General features: G+C 40.9%; 1 protein-coding gene across 1 annotated transcript in view; it reads left to right on the top strand.

The window, feature by feature from the left end:
• Positions 1–14,604, top strand: part of znf236 (zinc finger protein 236) — a 40,205-nt gene that overhangs the window by 12,131 nt on the left and 13,470 nt on the right. The window contains exons 11-18 of the mRNA XM_088411302.1: positions 1,996–2,199; positions 2,354–2,486; positions 2,659–2,919; positions 3,113–3,345; positions 4,544–4,645; positions 6,356–6,498; positions 8,145–8,248; positions 8,686–8,837. Of these exons, the coding sequence (XP_088267428.1) occupies positions 1,996–2,199; positions 2,354–2,486; positions 2,659–2,919; positions 3,113–3,345; positions 4,544–4,645; positions 6,356–6,498; positions 8,145–8,248; positions 8,686–8,837 (1,332 nt within the window). The remainder of the gene's footprint in view (positions 1–1,995; positions 2,200–2,353; positions 2,487–2,658; positions 2,920–3,112; positions 3,346–4,543; positions 4,646–6,355; positions 6,499–8,144; positions 8,249–8,685; positions 8,838–14,604) is intronic.

The following is a 14,604-nucleotide window of genomic DNA, read 5'->3' as shown; positions in this document are numbered from 1 at the left end:
TATTTTTATTTAGGTTTTTTTTTTTTGTGTGTGTACCTAGGCTATGGGCTGAGTCTCTTATTGTCCGCCTTGCGCTATAACTTGGTGTCATTAACATGAAAAATTAGGTTGCATTTGGGTCTGTTTTCATTTTTGCAATTTAAATATTTAAAGTGAGAGCTTTGTCTTGGGGACTGATTAATACCAAGGGTAACTCGTATTATATACTTTTCTAAGCCTACTTCAAGTGAATGAATCAATAATCGACTAGCGAAAAGAAGCGAGGCGCTGTTGGGCAAGTATACTGGAAATTGGACATCACACTCCAGTTTAAGCGTGTCACCAAGCTTTTGCACGGCAAATAGTGTTGAGCAATGAATTGAACTGAGTTTGTGTTTGTGCCTCATTTGCGAATGATTTATAGAGGCCAAAAACATCTTTGGTGCCAACGCAATAATTGACTCACCCCTTGAACCAGTTTGTTCTTTTCTCAGTTCATTTAAATCCAGTGCATGTGCAGCTTGCTCTCCAGCAACTGCTACACTCAATAGGGGGACGGTGGTAGAACGTGGCAGATATTGTGAATCTCACAATGCTGTGTCAGTGTGCTGTTGACGGTCATCAAAATATGTAAATGTGAAATGTGTTTATGTTTCAAAAGGATTGCGGCGCGAAGCCGTTGCTCTTATAGAACAATGCCGAAAAGACAGAACACGCAGTACCATACAGTACTGCAAATCATGGCTGAGCAATTCATTTTTCAGAGAGTGAAAAAGAATGAAATCATTGTAAAGGGCCACACTAACATGCAAACAACCATTTTTTTAAAACTTTTTTTTATTGATTGGTTTACGCTTTATACAACAAACATCTAACAAAGACAGAGTACTTGCACACACACACACACACACACACACACACGTACACACACACACACACACACACACACACACACAAAATAATAATAATAAATGAGAAAAGAACCTGCTGGATTGCGATGTCTCTACAATATGATTTGTAATGCCTTCAGTGTGGTAGTTCTTGTCCAGTCGTCGACATAGAAACAGTCAACTTCTCCCATTTCTCCGACATTTTTCCTCTTCGGTCCTTATCCTGTGAGTCAGTTTCTCCATTACAGATATTTCAATCACAATTTTCTGCCATTCATCTTTTGTTGGTGGGTCTGACTTATACCACTTCCTCGTGATTGCTTTCTTACATGCAACTAACAAAATTTTCAGTAGATATGTGTCCTCCTTTAACACCTTCCCCATCATATTCCCAAAATACAGTAAACGTACATGACTTAGGTACACTGTAACCCAAAAGCAAACAACCAATTTGTTGAATAGGAGCACATTTTATTCTTACATTTGTATGTATGTATGTATGTATGTATGTATGTATGTATGTATGTATGTATGTATGTATGTATGTATGTATGTATGTATGTATATATATATATATATATATATATATATATATATATATATATATATATATATATATATATGCATATATATATATATATATATATATATATATATATATATATATATATATATATATATATATATATATATATATATATTCACACACACACATACATATAGCTAGGTCCATAAACATTTAAACCGACACGATTTTCAGCATTCCAGCTCTGTACATCTCCTCACTGGATTGAAATTCAACAGTCAAAGATGTTTTTGTGAATTGGTGGTTTTGTGCCTTTGTAAAAACTTTGAGCGATGCAGAAAGTAACATACATAAGTGCACCTCTACATTCCATGTTTGAAGTGCAGACTCTGAGTATTTACCTCCCAATTAGGTGAAGGAAATAGGAATTGAAACGCTAATTAAATGTGGCTTCCGTTTTTTTAACAGTTGGTGGAATGTGGTCTTACATTTTTTAGCACTATTTATTGATAATAGGTTTGTTTGTACATGCAGTGCATGCACCATAATCAACTTAATCATTTATTGACACTGTTTTCAAAAGGTAATTTTTATTTTTAGGTGTTCGTCCCTTCTCCTGCCCTCACTGCGATAAGATCTTTCGTACGTCAGGACACAGGAAAACACATATAGCGTCTCACTTCAAAAACCTACAACAGAAGAAGCATAGGTTTCCACGAAAAACTAATAAAACCAAAGTGTCAAAGGCCATTTTACCATTGCCTGACATCCCCCTACAGGAGCCCATTCTCATTACAGATTATGGTAAGAGCACATATCCACAGTGTTGTACTTGGCTTCATGATTCTTTACATCAGAAGAACATAATGTTCATCTTGTTTAATCATTTGAGCCATAGGTTCTTGTATGAATTAATATCTCATTAAACATTGAAAATCATGCCTTTGTTGTTCACCAGGCCTCATTCCATCTCAAAACCCTCGCCTGGCATTCCAACAGTACTTGGAGGTAGTGGGCAGTGATCGTCCATACAAGTGCCAGTTCTGTAATAAGGCCTATAAGAAATCAAGTCATCTGAAACAGCATGTTAGGTGAGAACTGTCCTTTTTTTCCTCATTTCAATAAATCCCAACAACTCCCATTGCTGAAAATGTACAATTATGTTGTACAGTTTTATTATTATTCAAGTATTTTAGAAAAATACATATTGTTGGAACTAATAGTATCTTTTTTGTTGTTGTTTTTTTATTTCACTTATTCAAGATCTCATACTGGAGAAAGACCATACAAGTGTGTGCAGTGTGGTCGAGGTTTTGCTTCCTCAGGGGTTCTCAAGGCTCACATTAGGACACACTCCGGACTGAAGGCATACAAGTGTGTCATGTGTGATACAACATTTACCACTAGTGGTAGCCTCCGACGTCACATGACGACCCATAGTGACCTACGACCTTACATGTGCCCATACTGCCAGAAGACCTTCAAGTCATCTCCAAATTGTCGGAAACACATGAAGACACACAGGTTTGAGTAGAATTTATGTGTTTAAGATAGATCAAGATTATGTGCATAAACTGTATGTTTATTTTAGCTTATTATTATTTTAGTTTATTGTAACTTTTTATTTTCAGTTTTCATGGTTTCATGAAAGATATTTTGAAGTTGACCAATGTTGTTTTGATGTACTGTTTTCCCCTATATTCTCCCCTTAAATCAGATATGAACTGGCTCAACAATTGCAGACTCAGTCAACTGATGACCCCCTAGAAGCTGGCACAGTGCCCCACGAAATGCAGGTGGAAATGGAGGGAAACTCCCTTCAGCAACCACCAGCAACTTCAAGTGAGCAAGAAACCATGCTCGGACTTGGGCAAGCAGCGGGTGTTAATGGGGGCCAGCCGGTGACATTAGAAGCACAATTGACAGACCAACCACTGGTTCAAGGAGAAGGTAACAAGTATTGTTCAATATACTCTGCAAGGTACAATAGAGACTGTGTTTTTTTTCTTCCAGTTTTGCTCCCAAGTTACATTTTCAATGAAACAAAAATGCCTTTTATGCTTTTAATGGCTTCTCCCAAACTGCTAGAGTGATCAAATTATTTCTGTAATTCAATATAAAGTTTTTTTGTCTTTTGCACTAGTCAAGCACAAACTTTCCTTTAAATACTGGATAAAAGTTGGGTGAGGAGTACATAAGTTGAGGACAGAAGCTATTGTTGGGCAGACTTTATGAAAAGTTCTGTTGCAATAAATTGGAAAAGTTAGTGTATACCCTGCTTCCTCGTTATCACGTTTGTTCAGCAATGGGCTCCATTCAAGGTCAATGTGCAAAGGCCATTACCCCGAGGGCATCTCTGGCCCTCCGTGTCCCCCGACTATGGCAAAGAGACAGAACCGACATTGAATAAAAGTTACTGTTTTAAGTTTTAATCATTTAAGATTTAAGTAAATATGTTTACTATAGTAATCTTTGTCTCAAATACGGAACCCTGTATACTTTATTTGAGTCTGGTACCAACCTATAATAACTGCAAAAAAAAAACTCGACTATTCAAGGATTTGCCTCTTTTTGAGATGCTACGCCTGCGATAAATGAGGGTTCACCGCAAAGACCTACCAAGCAACGCTGCTCTTTCTCCTGGGTGTCTTGATTGAACATTGGAGAGGGGAATTGGTTGGGGGGGGTCGAGCGTTTTTGGAACATGTTCCAACACAGCAATAAATTACCATACTAAGTTTAATTATGCTTATTCAAACAAGTGTTGATACAGTTACATTTTTGTTCTGCAACCAAGCACGCCTCTCTTGAGGACCTTCTGCTAGTTTGCCACAAATTGAAGCTTTGTTTGTATTCACAGCAAAATTCATTAATTTTAGTTTTATATAAAATCAATCACAATTCACAACATGATTTCAAAAATATTTAGTACTATATCAACATCAATTTATTTTCTATTGCTGCTTATCCTCACTAAAGTTGCTGGTTTGCAAGTACCTATCCCAGCTGTCTTCAGGCAGTAGGTGGGGACATCTTGGACTGGTTGCCAGCCAGTTGCAGCCCGATATCAACATCCTTAAAGTTTATTCTAAGTATTATTGAAGACCATATTCTTAACCTCATATGTATACTTATTATGTGTTCACAGACTCCTATGCAACTACGCAACATGCTTTGCCACAGAATATCACCCAATTCGAGACGCAAACACTCCCTCAGACCACCTTTGACCAACAAGCTTTAACACAAGGTACAGTTGGACAGGCTTTTTTCTCTACGAATTGGAAATAAACTGATTTTCTAGACTGATTAACAATATTCATTGGAATAGTATTAACTATCTCTACAGTGCTGATTTGTGTGAAATTAATGTAAATTACCGTATTTTCCGGGCTATAAGCTGCACCTGTATATAAGCCGCAGCAGCAAGATTGACCAAAAAAAACATCTTTTGCCACGGATAAGCCGCACTGGACTATAAGCTGCAGGCCATAAACATCAGATATTTATGCAAAAAGATGGTATATGAAAGTTATAATTTTTTTATACATATTTTTTTAAATTGTCTACCAACTGCAACGTCCTGTCTTTAACAGCATTCTGTCTCCCATTGTTTGACTGATTAATTCATTGAACATTGCACACACTGCACATAAATAACATATACAATCATTATATTATAAATACAATCATATATACTGTATGCTGTATATCAAACACAAAATTTTATACAAGATCTTTATGCCGTCCTCACTCCGAAGTGTCGGGTTTTTCGCCAGCTAGACGGCTGCATAACAACGTTTCAAACAAGCAGACTGTCTTTTCTTTTGCGCTGCTTTATTTGAACAATGGCCATTGACCATGACCCTCTTTAGGTCGCTGTAAAACTTGAAAAATAAAATACGTAATCAGCTAATGATACATAGCACCTCTCGAGCTAACAAACAAGTTGCACAACAAAAAAATACTCTTATTTCCAATGTCTCTAACAATAAACAAAACAGATGAACAGTGTCATCATTTTGAGAACTTCTGTACTTAGGAACAATTCTCGTCTAAGGCAAAACAAAATAAGATCAGCAATCATCGAACATTAACGTGTTGTCTTTGCGTGCTGCCACATAGGAGAACTGACGTCTACTGAGAAAAGCAATATTTCGAAAAAAACAGAAGACAGTGCTCTAAGTCTATGTACAAATCTAGAACAACACAGCTGTTACTGCACTGCTGAAGGGCAGCATAATCTTATTCAATTTAGACATTTTTCAAAAATATTTTTATTAATATATTTTAAAACTATTTTTGAGCACAGCCATTGATTCACATCTTGGCAGTTCTATTTCAGAGTTGTTCCATAAACTGACTCCTTGAGCAGATACACACATTTGCTTGATTGGTGGGGAAAAAAACAGCAGATAAGCCGCGCTGGACTATAAGCCGCAGGGCTCGAATCATGAGGAAAAACTCGCGGCTTATAGTCCGAAAAATACGTTAATTTAGATTAGAATAGGTTTCCTTGTTTCACTGCTTCTCTGTGACAACCCTGAATAACTGCGCATAATATAGTTTTGTCTAGAATTAAACAGAAGAATTCATTCATTTTAGTCTTGCTGACAGTTTTTCATTAGCTCTCAGGCATTTTTGTTGCTGCTTTATGCCACTGACTAAAAACTTCTGTGCAATTCAAGCAGCAGGTGTCACTTCACTAAGGGAGCCATCTTGAGAGGCTTTTAATATTCAGTTTCAAATGTTTGACATATCTAATAGCATTTGACTACTCCTGATGCCTGACTGTTAGCATGCAGAGTGATGTTGGCAATTGTTTTTTGTGCAGCAGTTGCTGCAGATTTGAGCAAAAACATTGTATGTAAATTCTGCATGGTTTGAAATACTGATTAACCTTTTACTGCCAGAAATCTATATAACGTTCAACATGTTTTATTTTATGTGGGCTCTCCAGGTTTTACCATGACAGAATCAAGTTACAATCAAAGCCAGTTCTCCACTGTCCAGCAGCTGCAAGATTCTAGTACCTTGGAGTCACAGGCTTTGTCATCAAGCTTTCCTCCTCCAAGTTTGCTTCATGTTCCCAATACTGAAGTGGTAAGTCTGTCTTCAAAACATGTTCAACAACCCTGGTCTCCAACGAGCTCTGTCACAGTGGTTCATGCATTGCATTTTAAATGAACTAAGAGTGGCTCATACAGAACAGTCTGAAGACAAAATGAAGTTGCTGATTAATATTAAAGTTTTGCATCATTAATAGCCTCCTTTAAACAGGAATAGACACAAAAGTGGCTGTCAGTTTGAATGACGACAATAAATTACTGCATAGCTTAAACGTTTAAAATAAAAATAGTTATGATATGATAGCAAAGGATCAATACTTAAATCCTGTTGGATTGTTTGAGGATTTACATTATTGGTGCCCATGCCCAGTCCTTGAGAGGTCCTATCCTGTTTGTTTTCAATATTGCCCTCACCAACACAACCAACACAACTGATTCAAATGATCATTAACATGATCAGAATCAGCAAAGCTTGCTGATGAATCTGGTGTGCTGATGGAGGGTAATATTGAATACATACTGGATAAGGGATATCAAGGACCAGACTTGGGCACCACCAATTTCCAATATGGGCCAAAAGAAGCATTTCTCCACTATCTCGCAAAATCCTCACGTCGCAAAAAGGCTAGGTTCACACTGCAGGGCTTCATGCTCAATTCCGATTTTTTTTTGTCAAACACGATTTTTTTGTTTTTGTTTTTGTGAGGTCTTTCACAATTCCAAATAAATACAACCTATATTAGGCTTGTGTTTGAAGGCTAAACAGTCCAGAAGTATTCCACATGCGCATTGAATGTCCTGTCACAGTGAGCGTGCTTAACATGTTTAAAGAAGTACCTGTCGGCGTTGAAATGGCTGTCATAGCGGAGCCAGAATATTTTCAATCTGTTAAATTTAAGGAATAATTTAAGGAGTTTTTTTTTTTTTTTTTGTCATGGAATTTTGTGCAGTTCCAGCAACGCCTCTCTCATTTGCTCAGAGCGAGCGAGCGGCTCATTCGCTCTAAGCGATCACGAGGAACGAGAGACCAAGACAAAGTACTGTACATATCACTCTCCCTTCATTTAGTCGTCTTCACCTTTTCTGCTATAGTTGGTTTGGTTCTCCCAATCTGCTTGCGCCTTTTTGAGTGCAGAATTGTGTTTGTCATGTGCAGAATTGTGTTTGTCATATATGACTCGCATGAATGTGACCTGGGCGTTCCGACTGAAGTCGCATGTCAAAAGATCTAATTCGTATCGATTTTTGCACCACATACCCAAGTGGCCTGGGTTAGATTTGGAAACAATCACTTTGTGTCGTTCACACTGACATCAAATGATCAGATAATTCCAATCCAATTCCAAAAAATTGGAATTGGGTCACTTCACTGCAGCGTGAACCTCCTCAAAAAGTCTCATTTTCAGGAAATAAAACAAAATAGTTGTTTTTTTTCTGTTATGGTTCTCTATGGTTCTCATGTATTTTCAACACATTAGATACAAAACATTGAGGAGACCGATAACTAGAATTGATTGGTGAAAAAAGTAATCAAACAAATGTGTACATATATTGGAAGTTTCAGCCCACTGATTGTAGCAATTTGCAGCATTATTAATTTTGAATTAATAATGAGTTAAGTGTCTTAGACATGTGACTCTATATGCAGTTGCGTAAAATTTATGTCTTTTTTTGATTTAGACAAATGGGCTTCTTCAGCAAAACGATCAGGATGACCTACAACTGGACAGTGAGCCACATGACTACCAGGATGACTGTGAAGACAACAGCAAGAGAGCATACAGGTTTAATTCAGAGCTCAACCAATATTGTTGTCTAAAAGAATCACAAATAGACATTACAGTATATACAGATCAAAATTCTAATAGGGGTGGGGAAGGTGAAGTGCAACATAAACTAACTGAAGCAACGTGACATAGAGGATCCGTACGTACGTACATATATATATATATATATATATATATATATATATATATATATATATATATATATATATATATATATATATATATATATATATATATATATATATATTGTTGTGTTTATATTCTATATTTATTGTTTTGTTTATATTTTTTTTCTGTTTCAGTTTTAAATCTTGTAATGTGGTTAACATGTTAAATCAATCAATATGTGATTAAAAGTTCAATCTCCAAATGTTTTACTTCAGTCTACTTTATGGGTAAAAATATGACTATATAGTTATTTTTTCAACTTTTAGGTGCACTTGGTGTAACAAAGGCTTCAAAAAGTCAAGTCATCTAAAACAGCATTTGCGCTCCCACACTGGAGAGAAGCCTTTCAGATGTCACCTCTGTGGAAGAGCTTTTGTATCTGCTGGGGTGCTGAAATCCCATATGAACACACACACTGGTAAGTGTTTAAAGTATTTTGAGAAACGTTCAGTTATCTCCATCAAGTACTGTGAAGTCTGAAATGGAAAATTTTAAGTGTTTTTCTTTCCAGTCCAACCTCAAAATACTTCAGTAATTTTTCCCCTGACCTTTGCAGAACCGGACATTTACTTTCAAAGTTTTTTTTTAATGTTAGTGCATTGCTTCCCCAAATCAGCCCTTTAATCCAGTTTGTCTTGGAGAACTGATTATAAGAGGTTATTGGTGAGAAATGCCTTATAGTGTAGTATGTCAAAGTTGAAAGAAAGAAAGAAAGAAAGAAAGAAAGAAAGAAAGAAAGAAAGAAAGAAAGAGAAAGAAAGAAAGAAAGAAAGAAAATGGAACAAAGACAGAAAGGGCATATGCGATACAATATCCACGATGAAACTTTATGGCCACAGGCCACACCAAATGCCAAATACATTTTTTATTTGACACAAAAATCTGAATTCAAGTTTTCCATAACTTGACATTAAAAACCACACAGGTAACTACAGTAAATAAATAAATAAATAATAATAATAAATTAAATGATTGTACGTTTCAAAAACTTGCAAATGAATGTGTTTTTAAAAACCAACAGGATATTTCTGGCACTTCTCCAGAGACTGCCATGCTTATTATAGCGATGGACAATGGTAAATGCACCACCTGCAGCACCCCCTGCCCTCCGTAGTTAAAAAAGGCCTAAATCTTACAAACTATCCCTTTAAGAGGATCTTTCAAAGTTGTTTTGGGTTGAGGCCAAAGAACCATTGTGCACAATTACATCTCTTGAGATGTCATACTTCCCAAAATTTTAAAGTGTCTAAATCTTGAATGAATGCCTTTACCTGCCATTGGCATTAAGTTTCCAGTGGTCTTTAAACTCTGACATGTTGAGGTTAATATTGTTGCCTAATGTACTGATGACTATGGACATTTAAAACATGTATCCGTCAAACCCAGAGGTATGCGGGCAGTCCATCAGCACCAACTGTCCATTGGTCCGTCACCGACAGACACTGATTTTGCTGATGTACCAACGGGTGACAGGAACTCTCTAAAAAAATGACAGGATCAGAATGTCACAAGTGTGTTTTTCATCTGTTGTTGTAATCACACGGGTATACATTTAATCAGATGTCGGTCAGTCAGACACCCTTCTTTTGCCGACCAAAATACAAGCTAACTGGTTTGTCTGTTTGTCCGATTTTGCTGACAGAAATACAGCTCGTAAGGCGAACTCACCTCATGGCCGGCAATCCAAACCTATAGTAAATAGCTAATGCGTTTAGAACCCCAGGTAAAAACATCAAAATTGTACATACATATATGACGAATAAGATAAATGGATTTGAGTTCCTCTCGCCCGGACGTGGGTCACCAGGGCCCCCCTCTTGAGCCAGGCCTGGAGGTGGGGCTTGTTGGCGAGCACCTGGTGGCCGGGCCTGCACCCATGGGGCCCGGCCAGGCTCAGCCCGAAGGGATGACCTGGGTCCCCCCTCCCATGGGCTCACCTCCTGTGGGTGGGGCCATAGGGGTCGAGTGCGAAGTGAGCTCTCGGGAGGGGTTGGACTTTCTTCCACTCTGGAGTTGCCCACGGTGAGAGCCATAGAGCAGGTGTGGGCATTCTTATTGCCCCCCCAGCTCAGCGCCTGTACATAGGGGTTTACCCCAGTGGAGGAGAAGGTACCCTCCCTCCGTCTTCGGGTGGAGGGACGGGTCCTGGCTGTGATTTGTGCTTATGCACCAGACAGCAGTTTAGAGTACCCACCCTTTTTGGAGTCCTTGCAGGGTGTGCTGGAGATTGCGCCCTCTGGGGACTGCCTCGTTCTGCTGGGGGACTTCAATGCTCACGTGGGCAATGACAGTGAGACCTGGAGGGGTGTGATTGGGAGGAATGCCCCCCCCCCCCCCCCCCCCCCCCAATCTGAACCAAGTGGTGCTTTGTTATTCGACTTTTGTGCTCGTCAAGGATTTCCATAACAAACACCATGTTCAAACATAGGGGTGTCCATATGTGCACTTGGCACCAAGACTTCCTAGGCCACAATTCAATGATAGATGTTGTGGTTGTATCATTGGATTTGCAGCCGCATGTTTTGGACACTCGGGTGAAGAGAGGGGCGGAGCTATCAACTAATCACCACTTGGTGGTGTGTTGGCTCCGATGGTGGGGAAGATGCCGGCCAGACCTGGCAGACCCAAACGTATCGTGATGGTCTGCTGGGTACGTCTGGGAGAGTCCCCTGTCAGAAGGAGTTTCAACTCCCACCTCCGGCAGAATTTCTTCCACGTCCCGATGAAAGCGGGGGACATTGAGTCCGAGTGGACCATGTTCCGCGCCTCCCTTGTCGAGGCGGCTGATCGGAGTTTTGGCCGTAATGTGGTCGGTAATCCCCGAATCCGCCAGTGAACACCAGTGGTAAGGTATGCCGTCAAGCTGAAGAAAGAGTCCTATTAGGCCTTTTTGGCCTGTGGGACTCCAGAGGCAGCTGACAGGTACCGGCTGGCCAAGCAGAGTGCGGCTTCGGCAGTTGCCAAGGCAAAAACTCGAGTGTGGGAGGAATTCGGTCAGGCCATGGAAACAACTTCCAGATGGCTTTGAGGAAATTCTGGTCCACCATTCGGCATCTCAGAAGGGGGAAGCAGTGTACCATTAACACAGTGTACAGTGGAGATGGGGCACTGCTGACCTCAACTCGAGACGTTGTGAACCGGTGGGTAGAATACTTCGAAGACCTCCTCAATCCCACCAACATGTCTTCCTCTGAGGAAGCAGAGTCTTCGGGCTCCGAGGTGCGCTCTCCCATCTCTGGGGCTGAAATCACAGAGGTGGTCAAAAAACTTCTTGGTTTCAAGACCCCGGGGGTGGATGAGGGCCGCCCGGAGTTCCTCGAAGGGTCTCGTTGCTGTAGGGCTGTCTTGCCTGACATGCCTCCACAACATCGCGTGGACATCTCGGACAGTGCCCCTGGATTGGCAGACTGGGGTGGTGGTCCCCTTTTTTAAGAATGGGGACCGGAGGGTGTGTTCAAGCTACAGAGAAATCACTCCTCAGCTTCCCCATTAAGGTCTATTCAGGGGTGCTGGAGAGGAGGGTCTTTCAGGAAGTCAAATCTCTGATTCAGGAGGAGCAGTGTGGTATTCGTCCTGGCCGTGGAACAGTTGACCAGCTCTACACCCTCGGCAGGGTCCTCGAGGGGGCATGGGAGTTCGCCCAACCAGTCTACAATTGCTTTGTGGACTTGGAGAAGGCCTTCAACCGTGTCCCTAGGGGATCTCTGTGTGGGGTGCTCTGGGAGTATGGGGTATCGGACGCCCTGATACGGGCTGTTTGGCCCCTGTATGACCGATGTCAGAGCTTGGTCCACATTTTCGGCAGTAAGTCGAATTTGTTTCTGGTGAAAGTTGGACTCCACCAAGGCTGCCCTTTGTCACAGATTCTGTTCATTACCTTTATGGACAGAATTTCTAGGTGCAGCCAAAGCGTTGAGGGGGCCCGGTTTGGGAGCCTCAGCATTGCATCTTTGCTTTTTGCGGATGATGTGGTGCTGTTGGCTTCTTCAGGCCGTGACCTGCAACTCTCACTGGAGTGATTCGAAGCCAAGTGTGTTGTGACTGGGAAGAGGGTCAGCACCTCCAAATCTGAAACCATGGTCCTCAGTCGGAAAAGGGTGGAATGCCCTCTCTGGTTCAGGGATGAGGTCCTGCCCCAAGTGGAGGAGTTCAAGTATCTTGGGGTCTTGTTCACGAGTGAGGGTAGGTTGGAACGTGAGATCAACAGGCAGATTGGTGCGGCGTCTGCTGTAATGCGGACTCTGCACTGGTCTGTTGTGGTGAAGAAAGAGTTGTGCCGAAAGGCGAAGCTCTCTATTTACCTGTCGATCTACGTTCCTGCCTTCACCTATGGGCACAAGCTATGGGTCGTGCCCGAAAGAAGCAGGGTGTCTGGGCTTTCCCTTAGAGATAGGGTGAGAAGCTTGGTCATCTGGTAGGGACTCAGTGTCAAGCCGGTGCTCCTCCGCGTTGAGAGGAGCCAGTTGAAGTGGTTTGGGCATCTGGTTAGGAAGCCCCCTGGATGCCTCCCCGGTGAGGTGTTTTGGGCTTGTCCCACAGGAAGAAGGCCCCAGGGATGACCCAGGACACGCTGGGGGGACTATGTCTCTCGGCTGGCCTGGAAGCGCCTGGGGATCCTTCCGGAGGAGCTGGATGAAGTGGCCTGGGAGAAGAAAGTCTGGGCTTCCTTGCTCAAGCTGCTGCCCCCGCGACCTGACCCCGGAACACAGAGGTAGAAGATAGATGGATGCATAGATGAATAATAAGTGCTATGTATATATAATATACATGTATACAAACAGAAAAGGTCATAAATACAAAATAGAAAGGATTATATTATATTTATTTACATTTATTTACCTTTGAATGGCGCTTGTTATGCCCATATTCCCTAATAAGGGTAGCTTTGGCTAGACTAGCTTCATATTTCATGATTATCTCCAGCTTTGTTTCCATATAAATCATCTTCTTACTTCTCTCTTTAACATCACTAACAATCTTGGGACCCATGAATAACCCATTCAAGTTTGAATTAATCAGTAAAATGCACTATAAATATGGTTTTGTAACCACTCACAATTGAACAAAGCTTTACCGTTCCGGCATTTTGAAACAAATGAGACCTACCAATAGCAGACCAGCATCTCAGTGAGGAGACGCCGACCAATAGCATTGTAGTGACGCGTTGCATGGAAGCAGTTTGACAGCAATAGTAAATAAGAGTAAGTACCTAAAAACGCCTGCAGATGGAGCCAAATCAACACAAATACAGTCAACCCCCTAGGGCAGGGGTGGGCAACTCCAGCCCTCGAGGGCCGGTGTCCTGCATGTTTTCCAGTTTTCTCTCCCTAACACACCTGATTTAAACCATTAGCTCATCAACAAGCTCTGCTGGAGCTTGAGAATAATCCTAATCATTTGAATGATTAGGATTAATCATTCAATCACTCGGGCAATTCCCGAGGCCTGGAATTGCCCACCCCTGCCCTAGGGTCATGGCAGTTGTTTTTCACAAAGCTGTGAAAATAACTTAAAGAGGGGATGAAAAAACTCAGTATTCCACAACAACATGAAAAAAATGTAATACAAGGACGCTGCAACACGGGGGTCCACTGTACACTCAAAATGGTTTGCCTGTTTGTCTTTTGTGTTGCTGCATCTATTGGCTATAAACTGGGATCACTTTGTAGTCGATGTGTCCATTATTGCTTTACTCTGCCACCAAGCAGTGGAGAAGTATGTCCAGTTAAGCAAATAAACTGGGTTTCAATTCACTACTTTTCATTCACAGCTTCAAAATAACCGGCATTTCTGGGGATGTTATTGTTTTTGCTGCCTTTCTAAGTCATGCTTTAATGAACCAAAAGCATACTGTACACAATCTTGCTCAGCGGGATTACAGTACAGACCTATAGTTCGTAAAGTGTTTAGAATCAAGTAGATCAAGCAGGCCTGATAACTTATTGCAGCATCATGTCAAAGGGCTTAGTTTAATTTGACTCTTTGCTTCTTACTGCATATTTTAAGTGCTGTGCAATAGTACAATTAAAGACAGAATCATTTTAAATGTTAGTAAAAACGGAACACAAGGAAAAAAATTTGAGAGGGTGCTTACAATAGATTTTTGGGGGCTTACGAGAGAAGTTGACGACGGAAGTGAGCAACGAACCAGTGATTGTCTGACGGACGAACGATTGCAATTTTTA

Source organism: Hippichthys cyanospilos, chromosome 3, assembly GCF_059441005.1.
Source record: "Hippichthys cyanospilos isolate Australia breed blue-spotted pipefish chromosome 3, RoL_Hcya_1.0, whole genome shotgun sequence".
NCBI classification, from domain to species: domain Eukaryota; kingdom Metazoa; phylum Chordata; class Actinopteri; order Syngnathiformes; family Syngnathidae; genus Hippichthys; species Hippichthys cyanospilos.
The sequence above is the reverse complement of the archived record's forward strand: the minus strand, read 5'-3'. Positions and strand labels throughout refer to the sequence as shown.